Source organism: Mesoplodon mirus (assembly GCF_964341445.2).
Source record: "Mesoplodon mirus genome assembly, chromosome: 8".
Lineage (NCBI taxonomy): Eukaryota > Metazoa > Chordata > Mammalia > Artiodactyla > Ziphiidae > Mesoplodon > Mesoplodon mirus.
In genome coordinates, this window is record NC_138984.1 from 23,229,425 (window position 1) to 23,251,027 (window position 21,603).

A 21,603-nucleotide genomic window follows, 5' to 3' on the forward strand; every position below is an offset into this window, starting at 1 on the left:
CCAGTTTGCACATCGTTGTTTTCTTGCCTCGCTTGACTTCCTCTACCACCCCTGCTTCCCACTGTGCTTCTAAAAAGGTGTTGCTTATACAGCCAGAAGTTCCTAGGGGTGAGCAGTGTGCTACTTTGACATTAACATTACTGTAAAAATCCTTCACATTTATTTACATTACCGTAAAAACCCTTCCCACCTTACAGCATAAAACTCTGAAAGGTTTGATGCTTTGAATAAATCTTTACATCTTAAGTACTGAGCTGGTTACAAATTTCCTTTTATTAGGCTTTTCAATGTGATAACTATAGATTAAATCTGAAAATATGGCCTGTAAAACCAAAGATTAAACAATAAAGCTATCCTTAGAGGAACAGAGAACATACTGGAACAAGTACTTGAGAAAAAATTATTCTTACTAGCTTTTTTTTTTTTTTAGAAGAACATGTGAAATTATGACCAGTACATGGCTTTTGTCAGTTAGAGATCTGGTCAGTAAGATGATTAAATGACACCATCCTAAAATTTTATACATGGCAAATCTTTTTCTAAGAAATCTCACAGAGCATTTTACTTCAGTGAAAGCTTTGAAAAATAAAGTAACATTCAATATATATACAAACATTAACAAATAATTAACATTACTTTTTAATTATTTGTTAACAATTAACAAATTATTTGTTAACAAATTTGTTAAAAAGTTATTACTGTTAATACAAACATTAACAAATAATTATTTGTTAATGTTTGTATAAGGTGATCTGAATATTATATGTCTGTTATGAATCTGTATGCCTTTAGCTTAGTGTTTTTTGAATATCTAACATGGGACTCTGTTTAAGCAGAAACCATATATTTCATCTGTAGTTCTCACTGTCACTGAATATGTTTGCATGACAAATCCAAACGCTGTCCCAGCTGTTCCTAAAGTTCAAGGGGTTTCCTGCTAGATATATATTTATTTTAAAATTAATAGAATAAAACGGGGCTCTTTCTAAAATATTGGTTTAGGTGACTAGAATCCAAATCTTCCCCCTTGGTATTAGAATGGAAACATGGCAATACACATCCTTTAAACTATGGTTCACTTCTGAAGACCTTGAAGCTGAAATCCCAATGCCGCTGACTGTGACTTTGGAGAATTCTAGGAGAATTGGAATTCCAGAATTCCAGAATCCCAGAATCCAGGAAACAGTAGAATGCTCCACAGTATAAAAATGCAAAAAAGTAGCCTGAGAACTAGTAACTTAGATTAGCAAAGTGACTGAATAACTCCAGAAAAACAATCAAATATGACCTTTGTGAGAATTTGGAATCTAATGGGGTCATCAAGCGTTAACATAGGATTATTAGAACGTGTTATTGGAGACTGGTTGCAAGGAAGTTTCCAGATGTTTATAGAAAATACACCCTTGTACTCTGAATACAATGAGACTTACTTATCCAAACATGAGGAGAGGCTGGATGTTTGGTCCACACAGTAATACCTCGTGGCATTGTTATTTATGTGATGGCTGTTACTGGCATTTTGCATGTAGGGTGCCTGGGAGGAAATGGCCACAGTCTGTAAGGTTTGTTATACAAATTCAAACCTCCAGGTGACAAGGGACATGGCAGTGTTCAGCTTGCTATTTTAATTTGGTAAGGTTTAAGATAACAACACTCTTACAAGTTAAGGAATTCTAAATTAGGAAAAACTGAAAAAAAATTTTCATTTTGTTGGCTTCGTTTCAGTGGCTGTGGTATCATGGTTAAAAGCAAGTTCTCTCTAGCCTTAGGACTTGAGTTCGAGTCTCAGATGCTTTACTTTAGTTGTGAATCTTGGGAGAATTACATAGCCTTTCTGTGCATTAGTTTCTTAATTTATAAAACAAAAGAATAACAATATTACCAGCCTCACAGAGTTACTGGGAAGCACATAAAATATGTAAGAAATATAACATTATTATTATAATTCACTTGCATACTTAGCTAGTGATGGCTTTCTGAAAAATAATTCAAAAAATATAAAATTGGAAGCACGCAACTGTATTTAAAAGAATATTCAGGTTATTTCTCTTATTCAAAGTAGTATATGATTGCAGAGGTCGTTGCAATAAAGTTTTATAGGACTTGGTTTGGTGCGGAGATTTGTGAACTAATAGAATTAATCATGTCAGAAACACACCAAAGAAAATTTCTTATTAGAAGCCTCTAGATAAAGAGTAATCGTGAATGGTTAAAATGACCATTATAAATCACTCAGAAAAAAAAAAAGAAAGGCAACAAACCTATTTTCTTTTCTTGAAGTCTCATCATTTAGGTGTCAACTCAAATGCCTTCTCTCCTGGGAGCTCTTACACGACTATTCCTCCATCACCTTTCTCCAACACATTGCCCATTCAGTGCTCTCATCAGTTTATGAAATTACCTTATTGATTTGCTTATATTTGTTTTTTTTTATCTGCCTTCCCCATAGTTTATAAGCTCCTTACAGTATACTGTTCTTTGCTGTATTCTTGGCACCAAGAAGATATCTTAGTACATAATAGATACTCAAGAAATCTTTGTTAACATATACATAATTAATTCTGCATGTTCTATGTTTTCTTATTTGTTAAACCACACCTCTGGGCAGTTTCACCTGTGTTTATCATACATGGACAGGATTGTGGTTCAATAAGATATTTGCATTTTACTTAAATGTTGTAAAGGGCACTTTGAGGGGGAAAGCTTTCTGATTATGAGTCATGAAATAAACATTTGGGTTTTGGCATTATGGCAATGAATAGTAAACTTACTTCCTATAGGTAATTCGAAATTCCTTGAATATCCATCATGTGGATCACCAGTTAAGTCAATTTTCAAGCACTCCACTGACTAGACTAGCAGTTGATGATTACAGACTTTTGTTGCACTAGAAAATACCATGATAACTAAGATGAGAACACATGTAGAGGTCTTGTTAAAGGGTCTAAGAAAAAGCTAGCCTCATTTTATAGTGTGTGTCTAGTTTAATGGTTACTTATTAAACAAAGTGATTGTAGTATATTATAAAATATTTTTCAGAAAGAAGCCCTGATTTTTTTTTATTGGAGTATAGTTGCTTTACAATGTTGTGTTAGTTTCTGCTGTACATTGAAGTGAATCAGCTATATGTAAACCTATATCCCCTCCCTCCTGAACCTCCATCTCCCACCCCATCCACCCATCTAGGTCATCACAGAGCACTGAGCAGAGCTCCCTGTGCTATCCAGCAGGTTCACACTAGCTGTCTATTTTACACATGGTAGTGTATTGATGTCAAACCTAATCTGCGAGTTCATCCCACCCTCCTCTTCCCACCCTGTGTCCACACGTCCGTTCTCTATGTCTGCATTTCTATTCCTGTCCTGCCCTGATTTTAAACATGTCCTTTTTCCTAAAGGATGAGTTAAAGTACAAAGTCCAACAAAACACATGCTGAACACTCTGAGAAACAAAACTTGATTCCTAGAAAGTCCTCTGTGAATATTGTTGAAGATTGAATGGATGGATACATAAATGGATAGGATATATTCCTTTTTTTTTAACATCTTTATTGGAGTATAATTGCTTTACAATGGTGTGTTAGCTTCTGCTGTATAACAAAGTGAATCAGCTATACGTATACGTGTATATCCCCATATCTCCTCCCTCTTGAGTCTCCCTCCCACCCTCCCTATCCCACTCCTCTAGGTAGTCACATAGCACCGTGCTGATCTCCCTGTGCTATGCGGCTGCTTCCCACTAGCTATCTATTTTACATTTGGTAGTGTATATAAGTCCATGCCACTCTCTCACTTCATCCCAGCTTACCCTTCCCCCCCCATGTCCTCAAGTCCATTCTCTATGTCTGCATCTTTATTGATAGGATATATTCTAAGTGCCAAGTTTTAGCATAGTAACTATATCAATGACTTTCCTTCTGTCCAAGTGATAGTGGGCCTTGGATCCACGTGGCACTCCATTTCTTTGATAACGGGCAAAAATTTTCAGAGAGAACATAGCACAGACTGCTTTTCCAAAAACTTCTTATTAAACAACTATTTAAAATCTGATCTCTACCAAGGAAATGATTCTGCTTTAAGAAGCACTCTTCTCGTAGAGATAATTTATGGCATAAATTTCATCACTTTATGGAACAAATCTCATTACTTTCAGACTCTATGAGAAATTTGGAAGACTCTATTTCAAAGTTGCTGATGCCTGTCAGAAATCTCACTGTTCACTTCATTAAAATATACATTAAATTACAGAGTACAAGAGTATTTAACAACCACTGCCAATCCTATAGCCAGTAACTTGCATGTGGCAGATGTCACCTAATAATCAATGGGTCCAATGGATTTTAACCAAAATTCATAATCATCTGAAATAAGACCCATTGTGCCACTGATTAAAATGCCCCTCATTGTCCTATGTCTAATGGGATTGTGGTGACCTTTTCAGTGATTTGTCCTATTGATTGGAGCATATTTGAAACACTGAGGTTTTAAGTCTAATCAATTTATGGACATAGAGCTGGAACTTCTTTATGAATTTCAATACTGCTGAAGCAAATAAAAAACAGATGCATAGAATTCTTTTTATATAATCACCTCCATTGGTCAGCAGATGTGTATGATTGTATCATTTGCATAACAAGTTAAGTAGTAGATATTCTTTCTGAGAAGTTGGTATTTTCATAATATATGCTGGAATATTATTTCTAGGGTGTCTGTCAAAAACTACTTCATGCTTGTTGAAAACACAAACATTTTAGTCAAGAAATTGTAAAGAGTGCACATAGCTTTGCCCATGTAGATACAGTAAACTAGGTAGGTAATAAACTAAAATTCAGAAATGATATAAATTTAAAAAATTATTTATTCAGCATATTTATTAAATGTGTATTATACACAAGATAATGTATATAAGGTATACTAAGATGAACTCCATAGCTAGCCTTCCCTCAATAATGGCAATAGTGACAATCTAGATGTCTATAAAAGTAAGTTTTGAGTTTTTAAATCAATTGATTATTTATAAGAATAACTGATGGTACTATTATAATAGAAGACAGAATTATTAAATTTAATCTTTCTACTCATTTGCATTTACTCTGAGCTAATGTAAAACACAAGAATGTTGCAAAAACAGTTGATGAAATACCCAGTCTAAAATTATCGTCAAATACAGAAAGTTTATTCATTCTTGAAAACTCATCATTATAGTTGCAACACAACAATGACATTATATTAATGGGTTTTTTTCTTTAAAATATCTTCTTCTAAAAATTATTTAAATATATTTTGGCATTTGTTTTAAGGACAGGCAACTCTACAATTATATATTGCATATTCTGATAAACTGATGGTATATAGAACCATTTTATTAATCTGAGTATTTTCAAGGAGTTTTATGACAATAAAATATAGCTTTTTCTGAAAAATGAAGACAAGCATAGAGAAAAATAAAATATAGATAAGGAGAAGGTAAACAAAAACCACTCTTCAGTTGCAATCACAGATGTATTTTTTTAAGTAGGCAAATGCACACTTAAGAAGAAATATCAGTGTGTGTTTAAGAGGAAAATAAAAGATGTTTCAGTTGCCTCTAAGATCTTCAAAGGAGAACCCAAAGGTGTAGACAAAGGCTAGCAGATTCAAGATAAAGATTTTGATAAAGTATTGATATCACACTTATACTTGTGAAATAGCCTAGAAAAGCAGCAGTCTCTAGTTCTTCACTGATACTCTGGATTGACAATTGCTTTTAGTACAAAGGTCTTTGACAAGGAACTAAATATTTGAAGTACAGCCTGTATGTCTCCATGCTAAGAATGTTCCATTTATTACCCATTTATGCAACAAGGGAAAAGTGAGCAACTGCATAACTTCAAAACTTTCCTGTTGACACTGTGAAGGACAGACTGTTGTTATCAGTTAAAAGCCTATCATCTACAACAGCATTAAAATAAGGTCATGTGTAGGTGGGGGAGAATACATCACCGTGAGAATTCTACAATGTGAAAGTTCATGTAAGAGACAAATACGATCAATTCTATTCTACAGGAAACACTGAGCGAAGGTGATAACAGAGAGGGCCATAAACTCTAGCCTTCTAGCCTTGCATGGATGATACTGAATTCACGGCTTTTCAGGGTCTGCGAGATGGGAGTTATAGGCACTCCTGTACAAAAATCCATTTGTTTTAGGAATGCCTATCAGATTATTACTTAACAAATCTTTTCTTCATTTTCCATTTACTAGTAATATTCTTTTCCATGTTATAAATAGAGAGTAATTAAAAATTAATAAAGTGTTTTATAATTGCTAATATTAAAATATTTTCATTTTAAATCCAAACAGTAACTTCCTACTGTATTTTATACTACACTATTTGATACTTAATTCATAGCTTACACCTTATTCCACAAAAATATATTGGGATGGCTTATGGGCAATAATATGAAAGAATATTGTAATTGAAAATTACAATATTGTAATTGAAAAAATCTTGAGTAATTTCTTGATAAACTTTCTGACTTTAGTGTGTACCTTTTGTGCAAGGAAAGCAGAAGCAGTCAAAACTTTGTAGCTGTGTATAAAAATTGTTAGTGCTATGGACCAATGGAATTCATCTATTGGATAATGTGGAGTAGGCACATTTGGAGCTCAAGTCCTGCCATCAAACACTGTTGTATTACCTTGGACAGGTTATTTAAACCCACTTGACACTGGGTTTTCTTATTTGTAAGATGGAGTTAATAATAACATAATATTAAGAGAGCTCTAATTTTCCTCATTGGATTCTTATGAGACAAAAAGGAAATAATGTAATATTTGAAGGAGCTTGTAAATTATGCAGCATTAGGTAAATGACTGTCATTGTCATCATAGTTTTCAACTTGACCAGTGTTTTATTATTTTTTTAAATTTTAATTTCCCTTTGTTCATTTTCAGTGGCTGTGTATTTCTCAAAAAGTATATTGATCATAAATTATTTTTATTACATTATCACATAATCATTTCCAATATGAATTATTTGAGATATTAAATTTGTAAAGAATATATATTTTAGTTTTGAGAGCAATCTGTGCTTCATCTCTAAAATGTAGCAATGTTTGTACTCAGATTGTGTTTAGACTAAGAATGACATTGGACAACATTTTTTCGATAGTTAATTAGATTCTTATTTACAGCGATGAAACTTCAGTCTTTCATCAGAGTCTTGCCAAAAACAGATTTGCAACAGGGTAACTTGAGTTCACATTTTTTGGAGTCCTGATTAAAGTATCTTCTAGTTTCAATGTGAAAGGCCTAGAGTCTCATTAACAAAAGGAAAATTCTCTGTGATTGTCCTTTTTCTCCCTAAGGAAGTTTTCTAAATCTCAGCAGTCAAAGGTTTGCTATTTTAGCAGAATTTATTTTTAATGTTGGGAAAAAATTAAAGTTAGGCTGAACAATTTTAATTTTTTCTCTGTCCTATTTAACATACAGTGAAAATAAGTGTTGTTTCGGGGAGCTGGGCTGTCCTCTCCTCATACAGAAATAGGGCTTCATTTGGTAAGCACTGGGAGTTTCTACAATGACCCTGGTATTTCTAAGGCCACAAAAAATCACTTTCAAGGCCCACATTTTCTTTATTGTTGCTTTTAATTTGTGTTTTCCTGATGCAGAAATTTAAAATGAAAACAATAACTAAATTTGCAAAAATATTCCTGGTCAATCCTTACTGCATTCAGAATGTAGGTTTTTTTTTTTTTTAAATAAATCGTAATGCACCTTAGATGCACCCTTCTTTATTGCCATGGGAGTTTTTAAAGTGAAGCCAATTGAGCCATGTAAAACGTGGAGCAGGCAAAGAATTTACCTCATGTTAGCAGTGCACTACATTTCTGTCAGAAAGATATGAGACTTAACATGAAATATTTCAGAGTGATAATTGAACAGGTATTCCAGAATATAGGATGTGCTCACTCAAATGAAAAATAAGCCATCTCTATCACATTTCTTTCATAATGTCCATAGTATACTCATGGAATCTGGGCAGGTGTAATGGAGTGTTAGAATTAGAGTCAGAAGCCTCCCTTCTTGTTTATAAAATGAGAATAAAAATATCTTAGAACTAAATCATTCAATGAAGGAACAAAGATGCAAAATATTTCATAAAATTGTCAACAATTATTTGTATTTCCCTCGGGCACAAGTCTGGTTCTGTCACTTCCCTGACTCAAGCCATTTGGTAATTTTCCACTTGGTCCAGGCTTTGCCCCAAGCTCCTGAACCTGGCATCCACATTGTGAGCGGGTGCCACACTCTCTTCTCTCTCTTATCTCTCACTTTTTATCTTCTCTATACCCTCTGCTCTGGCCACTTGGGTTAACTCACTTTTCTCTGAATGTGCTTTCCGTTGACTTTTGCCAATTTTCCTGTTTTGTCTAAAATGTTTTCAGTGCACTGAAATCCTCACTCTTAGGATCTTCCTAAGCTCTTCAGACTGAATTATTTCTTTCTTTATATGAGTTCCTAGAGCAATCAGCCCATGCCATCTGCTATTAGTGGTACCTGTGTTATTCATTTTGATAGACTAGGCGTACCCTGAGGGTCTTATACATTTTTGTACACCCCCCCAAGACCTATCACCTCTCTACATGTCAGAGACATTTAGGACATCTAATGGAATCAAACCATGGATTATATAAGTTGACTTGAAAAGATGTAGTGAACTTAATAAGTGAGCAGACAATATACATATTTTCATTTATTAATATAATAAGAAATATATCTATTATATTACACTAAATGAAAAATACCTACTTGTCACACTGTCAAAGGAGAGCAAATGGGATATCAAAGTATAAGGCATTTTAATCATCTTTGCTTATCTATTTCATCCAAGAATGTCATCTTTGCTTATCTATTTCCATCCGAGTAAGTGGAAAGCTATTAAATTATTATACATCAATGCAAAGAGCAAAGCCGTACTCCTTGGAGACAAATGTGCAAAGAGACTTAACGTGTCTGCTGTTAAGTATGTATAATACATTTAAAATAGGCAAATTTTGATGCCTTTGAAGATTTACACACGTGGAAAGACATCCCTGAGACCACCTACAAATGAAGTAAAACCTATACCTAATAGTACCCAAAGAATTTGTAACTTTGAAGAATGCGGGTTACATGAAAGTACAATTTGAGGGAAGTAGAATGGGAAGAAGAATTTGATCCTAGATCAGAAGTTGGCAAACTTTTTCTACAGAAAACCAGACAGTAAATATTTTTGACCTATTTGGGTCATATAATCTCTGGAGCAACTACTCAGGGCTGGATTGCAGCCCAAAAGCCACTATGCACAATACATAATGAATAAACATTGTTATTTTCCAATAAAACTGTACTTATAAAAACAGGTGGTGAGCTGAATTTGGCTAATGGATTGTAGTGTGCTGATCCCTGTCTTAGATTTTTGGTTATATGTAACTGGCATCATCATTATTATTTTGAATAAGTCATTGTCCATTTAAATTGTTTTATGTAACACAAATTAATAAATTACCATAAATAACCACATTAACTGCAATTTTGGAAACTTTAAAAAGGACCAGGCAATAAAAGATAAGCTGAGATATATAGATTTTTATCATTAACTGCCCATCAGAGTCAGATAAAGGAATAAAGGATGATCTTGGTCATTAACAAAATACTTCTTAAACTGTTTCATTGAACGCTTATAAACTTTAAGATGTTAATAGATGTTCAGAGAAAAAGTATTCTGCTGTTACATAAATCTGTGAAATACTGGACTTAAATACAGGTAAGTAATAATAGTAGTAAAAATGTCAGATAACTTTTATGAATCCCTTATTGTGTTCCAAGTGGTTTTTACTATTATCTCTATTTTAGAGATGTTTGCGCTAAGACATAAGAGGTAAAGTAATGTGTGCCTAGGTCACTTAGCTGGTAAGTGGTAGAACCTACTGTAAAATACAGTTTTCCCCATACTGTTGAGCTCTTAGCTGTTGAACTGTGTACATACTGACTCTCAAAGCTTTAAAAAATGTTCAAGCACTGTTAGTATATATTAATATATACATTCAAGCACTGCACATTTCCAAGAGATAGTAAAGTACGCATCATTTCTCAAATTTACTTGACCATGAAAAAGAATTAAAAATCCTTACTAAAATTCCAGCTGATCATTAGAATAATCTGGGAAACTTTAGAAAAATATAAATTTAAATCATTTCAGTTGGCATTGTTGGCATTGAAGAGAGAGAGTTCAAGGGATGTGAATTTTTTCAGCATTCTTGCCTTAGATGATACTGATCTTATGCCAGTTTAGGGATATCCCTTCGTTCTAATGCCATGCAACTAGAGATTTTTGTACACTCCATCCATTTTTCATACTCCATTCCTGTCATGTAGTGAGAGGTGGGAGTTTGCCGAGTGAAAAAAATGAAGAACACAGGTCCTCAGTTCCTAAAATCAACTATATGGCAAGAGCAGCTAATTTAGTTCCTTTGTTACTTCCTAGTATAGTCTCCGTGAAAATAAGTAGGTAGTGTTTAATATATTATAATTTTATTTTGGCCTATATTGTTTGGTTTAATTACAGAATTTTTCATTTTTAGACAAAGGATCCTCTTTTTATTAGAGCCTTTGTAAACTTAGGCTCCTTTTGCAAATTGTCCTCTATTTGTATCAAAGACAGATTTTAGATATGGCAATTATTTTATTCTTGTCTACTTGTAACTCTGGGTTGTCATGGAGCTAGTTCCTGATATCACATTTCTATAGACAATTGGATGAAATGAATGTTTGCATACAGTGTATTTATTGGAAAGGAAGATGCAAGTGAGCATTAAACCTGAAGGCTTAAAATGTAGATAAAAGACCACAGGAAAGAAATATATTTATATTGCCTTTGCAAATAGTAAGCTATGCCAGCCATTGTGGTGTTTTTCCTAAGTTTCTGTTGGTCTTTGTTTTATCATTTGTAAAATAAGTTCAAAGTTCTTTTCCATATCCAAAATTCTATTGTCAGCTCTTAAGAGTAGGAAGGACTTAGATTTAAAAAACAACAACAACAACCCATAATGCTTGCCTTTTATAAATAGAACTTGTATAAACTCAGATACTAGAAATCTAATCCCATGCCAAGAAATAACAATCATAGTCAAGGGTCAATATTAAAACAAAATGATTTCAAAATCCCAACCAAGTAATGTTTAATTAAAAAAAAAACAACACAAACTTTTGAGCAGTCAGAATTGTTAATTATAAATTGATATGCAATACTTTAATTTTCAAATTCCCAATACTATTAATTCTTTGTAAGACATATGATGACATTATTGTATCCATCCTATAGATAGAAGGATTAAAATTATTTGAGTTTTGTTCATGGTCTCATGACATAATAGAGAGGAAATTAAGAGTTGTGTTCAGTGGATTTGTATCCACTTTAAACAAATTTATACAGTCATAAAATAATATCTAAAAGCTTTTTCAGGACATAAATGAATTTTTTGTCACGGTAGGACTTTATTCACTCTTTTTGTGGTGTCATTAAATTCTTGCAAAGATGGCTTTATTGTGATGTGCTGTATGGCAGGCTGGAAGCAAGGAATCAACACTATGTTGATTTGTGAGACTGAGATTACTGATGCTAATCAGTGGTGATTAATAGTCCAAAGTACAGACTCTAAAATAAGCCAGTCCCCAATTAATAATGACTAAGGCTTAAGAAAGATCACCTGGGTAAGCAAACCCACTGATCACTTCAAATCGCCTCTAGTTATTTGTTTCAAGCTCTTCCTCGAAAGCTTGGCAAAATACAACTAAAAAATAGACCAATAGTTTTTCCTTGTGCTCTCCTTCATAAAACACACTGCCTGATATATAAATCAAGCTATAGGAAAACAAAACAAAACAAAAATATTGTCAGGGAGAAGAAGGAGGAGTAGAAAAAGATTTTCTTAAAGTAAGAACATTTCCCAGCTCCCTCAAATTTCACACACATACACATACAATGCGTGTATGAAGCAATTTCAATTTAGACTTTATAGATTATAGGTTAATACACAAAATTTGCACAAAATATGTATACCTAATTTATAAAATAAGATATAGGAGACAGAAAAAACATGCTTGTTAGTATCACACCATTGACTAATTATGTGTTTTTATGAGTAAAACCACAATGAAAAATAAGCAAATTTCTGACATATTCAGAATCTTGTACAATTAGAGTTAAAGTTTGGAGGGGAGACTACCAGGTCACTCTCTTTTCAGGTTCATCTTCTCACAGTATTGGAGAGGCAGTAAGGAATGGACAGCAAAGTCTACACACAGCTCATGACTGACCTCAAGTCTGAGGTAGTCACTAGCAGTGAAAAGCTCCACACATCTCAGATGTGGTCGCAGATCAAACACCAATCTCCTGGTGTGCCCAGGAAACAGAAGCCCATACACAAATCTCTGTAGTCATGCTTATCACACAGTTATCACCGTTAATGGCAGCATCTTGCCATATGAAGGACAGTGATAAAAATCAGTGGGTGAGTCTATATATAACTAATCAAAGGGCCAGCTGACCATCAAGTCTCTTAAAATGTAAAGCAAGTGACTTTTTCAGACTATTTCATCCCTTCAGGGGTTAACTTGGGAGCCATTTATTTCTACAATTATAATCCCTCATTTTAAAAAGTGTTGAGGGTCATTTCCAGTTCTCATCGGGGCTTTTGAAAAATTATTTCAAAAATCTAGTCTATTTTCTAGATTTAATGTAGTTTTGTAGAATTAAAACATGTCAAGTGAGCACAATATATAAAGAAAGAGAAAGGTTTGAGGAACTTTATAAAGTTTGAACAAAATTGACTTCTAATCTTTGAAGCTGGTCAGACATTATACAAATTGAGCAGAGGCTCCCTAGTTATTTACAAAGATGGATGTTCTCCATTGAGAATTATCCACTTTGAGCTTGTTTGTTGTACAGGCCGAGGGCTGAGCTTCAGAGGAGCAACTGTCATTACTGATTAAGATTACTTAATCGCTGTTATTTTGTAGCTACTTGAAAGGAGAAGGCATTCTTGAATTCACTCAAAGGCAGTTTCAGTATTAAAAACTACAGCATGTTCCGCAAAACAAAAACTGCATTTTGCAGAGTCAGTGATTGTGGAATTAGTCTTTTCAATCTCCCAACAAAGACCTCAATTATCTTTGTTGTATGAAATTATGATGTTTTCTAGGACTTTCTTTGGATGAAATATTACAAATGCCCCTGTTTGTTCCATTAATCATTTGTTGAGAACTTGTATATCCTCTCTTGGGAAAAATATATTTAAAAATCCCACCCATATTTTTAAAATTCACCCATTTCTCTGTCATTAAAATAAATACAGAGGGTCAAAAAATAAAAAATAAATAAATAAAAATAAAACAAAAGAAACCCTTCCAGTTGTTAGGATGAAACTTTCACTGCCTTGCCTCTAATATTTCAGCAGGACATAACACATTTGATTCCCTTTGGTGGCATTAAAATACATACATACAATCTTCATACCTCTGGAAAGATGCATTCTGTACCCCTCTGTCCAGTACAAACATCTTAGTTTCTGTGCCTCTCATAGAAACTGGTGCCATGGCAGATGAGTGGGTGGGGTACAATAAGCTGTATTTCTGTAAAGTGTTAACTATTAGTCGCTTCAATTGAGATTTCTTTACAGCCCCTCATTTTTTCCTGTTCTTTCACATATGTGGTTATCAGTTCCTAGAATGTGTTACTTTCCATTCTTTCTCCGTATTAAAACAAACAGACATAAAAAAAACCCCTCCCAGTCCTAAATTCAAAAATCCTTTCTACTCACTTTTACAGATTTAATGTTACATTTAATGTCCATTAATGTTAATTGGACATTAATGATGGGGACATAGATTAATGGGAAAGTTGGGAAACCTGTCTTCCTATGAATGTACCCAATTGAAGAGCAAGTCAGTTCTAAACCTTAGTTGGCATCGACATTTTTTATGGGTGTGATGATTTGGCAGAGTACTCTAAGTGATTAATTTTCTGTCCTCTTTGCTGCTTTCCTCAAGATTTACATGTTAAATCCAAAATTCAGGGCAAAAACTAGACAGCTTATCACAGCATGAAAACATTTTTTTAAAAGCAATAACATATTTACAAAATGTGCAAAATGAGAAAATAATCACACTGAACCTATTAAAAATAAAAACCAGAAACCTGATCAGCTGTCAGTGTCTGAAATAAAACTAAAACAGTACAAGTTTTAAAGTATAAAAAAATCCAAAATGGCTAATTCTAGCTGAGTGAGAGTTATAAAAATACTGAGCAAAATAAGAAATTATTTCTCCATTTAAGAAACTCAGCATGAGATAGTTATCACAGAGCCAAAGCTGATAGAACTTACATTTCCAAACACATTTTTCTGTAGGAAATGCTATTGTAATTTATTATTTATACTTCTTATTTCTCAAAAAGTAGGTTCCAGTGTCATTTTGCCTGAGTACACATAAAAGAAAGATGAGAAAACCTACTATACAATGACCTTTAACTTAATACAATATTACTAGAACACTGGAAAATCTACAGTTTTCAAAAAGGGTAGAGGGAAATCCATTTTCAAAGCTTGCATCAATAAATGTTGAAAAAACCCCGACGTTTATAAATAACATTATTTTTCCATCAAGTGACACATGTATATCAATTTTTTAAACCACATTAAATGTTTATTTTTTACTGAGGTATAGTTGTACAATGTTATGAGTTTCAGGTGTACAACATAGTGATTTACGTTTAAATTAGTGATCAGAAAAGACTGAAATAGGGACTTCAATATGTCTTTGTAACTGTATAGAGTGAGACCACACAACTAAAACACTGGATGGTCATTACAACACTTGGGATGGAGATGCAATGCAAGATGAGTATTGGTTAGGAAGGGGGGGTAGGGGAGAAGGAGTAGAAAGTAGAAGCAGTATGGAAATATGTGCTTTATGAACAATGCGTGTCATCTTTAGGGGTCCCAAGAGCACTCTTTACCTGAAGCTTGAATGCTTCTCTAATTAAAATGGAGAGGTCAACACATAAACAGAAGAAATTAAGGCATTTTAAAGGAACTATTTTTATTCTATGTGTTCAGTTATAATCTGACTCATTTTGTTCACCAAAATATATAAGTGCCTGTTATGTGGTTTATATGGGGCTGGGGTTGGGAACAGAGGAGAAAAAAGAAAACACTGCCCCTAGTCTCAAAGGGTTCACTGTCCAGTGGGAGAGACAGGTCCTTTCACTTTACATTATTGCAGTGTGACAAAGGTGGTAAAGGTGGTGAAGAGTTTATATTCTGAAGCCAGGATGCCTGGGTTTGAATCCTAGTTCTTCTACTTTAGATATGGTGTTGGGCAAGCTGCTTACACTTTGTTGCTTCAGTTTTCTTGTCTGTAAAACAGTGCTAAGAAAAGTGTAACCTCAGTGTTATTATGAAATGTGCTATAATACATATAACGGTCTTAATGGTGTCTGGCTATGATTATTGTCCTTGTTATAATGGTGTGAGATGCAGCCCAGGATACAGAAGTAGGACAGTCAGAGAGGGCTTTGCAGTTGAGATGAGATTTAAGTGGAATTCTGAAGCAGTCTAGTAAGACTTATACAGGTGTGTATAAATGGTGAAAAAGTATGGGACAGCATGTGCAAGCACACAGGGGAGAGAAGCCACTGAGAGTTTGAGATACTTGGAGAGGTTGATGAGTAGAATCTAGACTATACTAAGGAATTTAGATTTTTATCCTTAAGACTGCCCTGAATGTTTTTGTCCTTTGCATGCTGGTCATCTCATTCTTTGTTTTCTGCAACAGTCCCACCTCCCCAGCCATTAATATTCTCTTCACCTCTATTCAGTTATATACTTGGCTATAAAGTCATTTTGTTTAAAAAAACATATTTATCTAGGTCATCTCTATGTATAACAACCTGCATTTTGTCCCTTGTTATTCTTTAGACTGAATCTAAATATTTTGGCCCAGTACTCAAGTTCCTCTTTCCACGTTCCAAAAATGCTATGCAAATTTACCTCTCTCTCCTTATAATGGCATTTTAGTAAGATCCAGCTTCCTGTTATCCTCATCTCCCTCCTCTCCTTGCAGATTTTATTCATCCCAATCTCTGATTTTTCTCAAGCAGTTTCCTCTTTGGAACTTTAATCTCCCTGGATAAATTTTAATTTTTTAAGAACAGGTTCATCTGTGACCATCCTGAAGAAAAAGAAAGTTTGTCTGACCAAACCTCACACCATGTTGATAAGCTTCTGGCACCACAATCCCTTGGTGTTGACCTTCACGGTCACATACTTTAGACTTCCTTTTCCCCACTTCCCTCTCCATGTTGTTCATGCCTTTCTTGTGGGTGGAGATTTTGCCTTCTAGATACCTTACTTTCTAATGTATGTACAGTACATCTACAGTATCTTATATAACAAAAAGCCCAATAAATGCTTGTTGGATGAATATATAACATGTAAAAATATCTTGTAATACAATCTTCTTAATAACATGCTAAGATTATTATGTGAAAGTTGCATACAGCTTTAAAGATCAGCTTACAAGAGACAAGAAACTAAATTAGAAGAGAATCAGATGGCTGATATTTACTTAGGCATACATAGTTCACATAGATAAGTAGAACATTTTTTAAAAAGTGTTGGAATTCTTTCACTTGAGTGACTTTTAAAATTGAGCTTCCATCATAAAAATATAGGTGAAGACATGGAGCAATGGAGAATTTAGAGTAAATCCCTGGACATTAGAGTTTAGAAGGAGTGAAACAACCTTTTGTTCAATATCTACTGTGTACCAGTCATCACAAGACTGCTAACTTCATATAATTATCTCACAAAAATCTTTCCAACATCTCCTCCCATCAGAAGTAATGATCATGATGGCCATTTTGTAGCGAATGCTACTGTGGCTCTAAAAGTTTAAGTACTCCTTCCAAAATCTTACATCTAAGTGATGAATTTGGGATATGAATCCAGGTCTTTCTGACTCTAGAGCCAAAGTGCTTTGATATAGGCTTTCTTGTTTGAATGTATTTAGAAATAGGTTAAATAACTTGACAATTTTGGACAAGTAACAAACTTTCTTGGTCTCAGTTCTTCATTCTTATTAATGATCTCTAAAGCTCTTAAAACTAAATCCTTGTGAAAAAGTGGCATCTGTTTTCTTTTTTTAAATCACACTGATTTAAAATCAATGATATTGAAAGTCAGGGAAAAAGTTGTGCATATCAACGGATTAAATATTAACTATAGCAGGGACAGATAGTTGGAGTAAAGGAATTACTAACTTGATATGTCTTTATTGTTTGACATGGTAAAATAATTACCTTTGAAATAAAATAAAATCTAATAAAAACAGGGAAAATGATAGCATTTTAAGTGGTGAGCTAAGTTAAAAAAAAAGTCAGTATCTTTTCTTCTTTTATATAATTTGGTAATCAATATGTAATAATCTCACATTTTATCTGGGGTATTTTTTGCTTGGGCTAGGCTATCTTAAAATATCTTTTTGCATTCTACTCTAGATAAATATGCATGTTAGGAGAGTGACATGATTCTATAACCACGTCTAGAGTCAATCACGTGTTGAGTATTTGCATTTACTTTTGTTAACCTAAGAGTAAAAGTAGCTAATATCAAAATGTGTCCAATATGTTAAAGACCAGAAAGGCATTAATAAATATATGATACTCAACTATTATTTAATGTCAATAATGGTAATTTTACTAGACTCTCAAGACTCTTCTCAATATTGTGCAACAAAGTATCATAATATGTGAAAAAAAGTCTAGAATAACACTTATGTGTAAGAAAGTTGAATACAATAATTATCATTAAAATTTCTCTCGTGTCCTAAGGAATCTAGTTAAAATAAATGGGTTCCTTGGGTAAATTAGAACTGGTTTGAGCCGATAACTTGGAATAGATCAAATGCAATGAATTGCCAATACACAGGAAGTACTCTGATCATGATCAGTTAAAACCTTTTTCCACGTATTGACTTCTTCCATCATTTGATTCTTGTAAAGAAGGAAGTTGGGTCAGTGCTAATAACTGAACATTTCTTCTCTCAAACATAAACAGTCTCACTGAAAACTAGCTATATCTTCTTTTGCCTACAAGATTCTGAGCACCTTGTCACAGAACTTGGTTAGGTGAAATGAAAATCTTTATATCAAGCCATCAGTATGACAGAAACTCCAAGGCACAAACTGCCATTACATTTGAGGACATGTTGATATATTAATTTATACCTTAAGGGTTCATACCTGGCTGTAGGAAATGCTAATTAAAACTAGCCATTAGAGAAAAGAGACTCCAAAAAGAGATAAAAGTGAATTCCAAGTTACTTGAAAATATGACACAAGCATAAAAGAAAGACTAAGAAATACCATGGAGCCTGAAAGGCTGAAAAATTAGTCTTTTTTTTTTTTTTTTTTACTACCTTTTACAAGGGACTATGATAAAAATTCAGTTCTCTCTGGGGTCCTGTAAGTAAAAAAAAAAAAAAATCTAATGAGCAGAGAACAGAATGGGGACCATGCTCTACAACAAGTAAGTCCAATGTATATTCTTAATATAAAGACCACAGCTCAGAAGTGTCTCTGTAGCACTTGCATTTCCATACACTAAATAGATAATTCTAGACTATAATTAAATGGCTCCAACTACAGGCTAATAAGCCACACACACACACACCCAAAAACTCACAAAATTTAAACATTAACTTAATGGACACATAGCCTTTAAACAAAGTTGTTTCCTTCAGAAAACATATTTTGTTATAACACCGAAGAAATGTTTAAGGGCAAAAATAAAAGATGGCAACATGCTCCAAATACTTCTGAAGGAAAAAGTTATTGTGAAACCCTACAGATACTGATCAACAAACCAATTACCTATTTGTTGACCACACTGGTACTTATGCTAACTGGAGTCATACTTTTGTAAATCAAAGAGAAATTTAAAACTGTGTTTTTCCAACTTTAATTTTAATGTAATAATCTAAGTATGTAGTGTAAAAAGTTAGTATTCAATAAATAAAAAAGGTAACTCATACCTTAAATTCCTCCAAGATTTTGTAATTTTTCCCATGATAGTCACAAGAGTTTTTCACTTCTTTGCACTCAGGACAGCATCCATTGTGCTCCACTTTAGTACACTTTGGGTGAATTTTAGGGCATTCTGGCTGGTCACAAACAGGTCCATCCAGAGCACAGACACATGGACAGTTGGAATGCCCTGGGAAAAATCGTTCTCCCAACTTGTATACAAAGCCGCTGTCATCCACACACCCTTTCCCTCGATAGTCATCAAAAATCAGATTGTCATTACTGGAAGCCTGGTCACCTTCATCAGCAGGATAGTCTTCATGACTGATGGCAGCAGAGGTGACCAATCTGGGGATGACCAACAGAAGTATGCAAGCTTCATGAATATGAAGAGCCATCCCCCTCCTCAAAGGATTCTGGATGTTCTCCTAATATTAGATATACTCAGCTCCTTCCATGAAAATACAAGAGGGGTAGGCTGAAAAATAAATATTTAAAAAGAATAATTTGACATATACAAAGAGAATATTGATTCACTTAAACCCATGCTCTTAATATGTTTATTTGAGATCTATTTGGAAGCTACTAAGACCTCAAATCAACTAAGTTCATGCAACTATCTACACTTTATTATGAAGTTTGGATGATTGATCCTTGGCAATATATGCATTAAAATTGTCCTTTATGGACTTATTTCACCTAGGAATCTTCAGCTTAGCTTAAATTTACCTTCTGAATTTCAATTTGAATTTCAAAGGTCTAGCTTTGTCTAAATTGTAAGAAGTGGTTTTACCGAGACTCAAAGGGTGATCTTACTAATAGTTACAAATAACTCGAGAATATTTGAATTCACGTTCTCTTTGAATTCACTGATTAATGAGTGACAGAATGTATATATGTTACAATCATCTGAAAGAAAACTCAAGAGATTAGTGAGAAGACATTCTACTTCTAAAAGAAAGGGAAGAAACCAACAGCTGAATGTAAATTATCATTGGATTCAGCTACTACAAAGGTCTTCCTACCTTTTTATGTCCATAATTGGAGAACAGTGGTCTCAATATAAGTGACTTGTTTAAGTGAACATGAATCTGGATTTTGAAACATAGTTAAGAAGGAAAATAGCACAACTATTCCACAGTGAGTAAAAGAAAGAAAACTTTAAATAATAAATAAGAAAATGCCAGGTATTGAAAAGGATTTGTTAAAAATTTATTTGTATTATTGTCCACACCTTTATTTTACTCAGGAAGTAAGCTCCTAGTGGACAGGAAAGATGTATCTGTAAATTATTTTTACAGCAACTTGACTCTAATATTCATGTAATAAATACTACTTGAATTAATTACTTCAATATAAAATAAATGACATTCACACACTCTTGAAAACATAACTCTTTTTTGACATGCCAAAGATACTTGCATTTAGGCAATTTGCACAAAAATGCCAGTGTAACTGTTTATTGAAGTTTCTTAAAAATAGGGTGTTGCCAATTCATAGAAAATATGCCTTATTAATTTGGTGTTATTGACTTTTGTACACTTCACTTAGTATTAGTGCTTGGTGGGCAGTGTTGGCAGTGGGCTCTTATTTAAATTATCAGAGTGACTAACTCATACAAAGCCTTAGGAAAACTGTGACTTTAGGGAGTAATAGATAAGAAAAGTGTAAAATATTTCATTTGCCTATTTAAATGGTGCTAGCTTTATGCCAATATTTCTAAAATTGTATATAGGACATTTTCAGATCATTTATAAATGTTATTCGTTGGTTTATTTTCAGATTATAATAGCAATGATAAACCATCGATTTTTAGTCTAACATATGCAGATAATTTTAAATAAGATAAAGATAGCACTAGAAAACTTCAAGAACTATTATACTTGCATTTTAAGTTAGATATGCAAATTCTAGTAATAATAAAATGGAAGGGAGTATATTCATGACCTCCTTTAGGAGAAAACTGCTCTCTAATATTAGAATTCCTTTTTGGGTAGGTAATGATAAAGGAGATGGATTTCTTTTAAAATATGTCAAAAACAGTGAGTCATGACAGAACAAAAAAAAAAGATGCAAACCTATAATTCTACTTGAGAAGCTGGAAGCTCCCTTTGACAAAGCATTTTTTCCCTTAAATTACTACAGAGCCCACAAACATAATACAAGCTTCTGAAAAAGCATAATTTTCCAATTAAAGCATGCATTTCCCACATATTTATAAAGTTTATCTTAGAAGAAAAAGGAGCTATTGTGCTTTCTTATAGTTTTCTAGTAGTATCTGTCAATACATGCAAGATAAGCTGTATAAAATACACATATCATTCTGTTTCAAAAGGACATAGAAAATGATCTCTTTGTAAGCTACAGGTAGGCATTAATGTGTCAGGTTAGAGTGAATGTAAACTTAAAGGTAAAAATAGGGATGCAATACCTACTTTATATAAACATTAAGCATGCTTTTATTATATGAAATATATTTTAAAATCTGCATGGAGA

General features: G+C 33.5%; 1 protein-coding gene across 1 annotated transcript in view; it reads right to left on the reverse strand.

Moving 5' to 3' along the window:
- Window positions 1–19,511, reverse strand: part of VWC2L (von Willebrand factor C domain containing 2 like) — a gene marked incomplete at its 3' end in the record, with an annotated part of 149,977 nt that extends 130,466 nt beyond the window's left edge. The window contains exon 1 of the mRNA XM_082631277.1: window positions 19,116–19,511. Within this exon, the coding sequence (XP_082487403.1) occupies window positions 19,116–19,505 (390 nt within the window). The 5' untranslated portion in view covers window positions 19,506–19,511. The remainder of the gene's footprint in view (window positions 1–19,115) is intronic.
- Window positions 19,512–21,603: the final 2,092 nt, after the last annotated feature.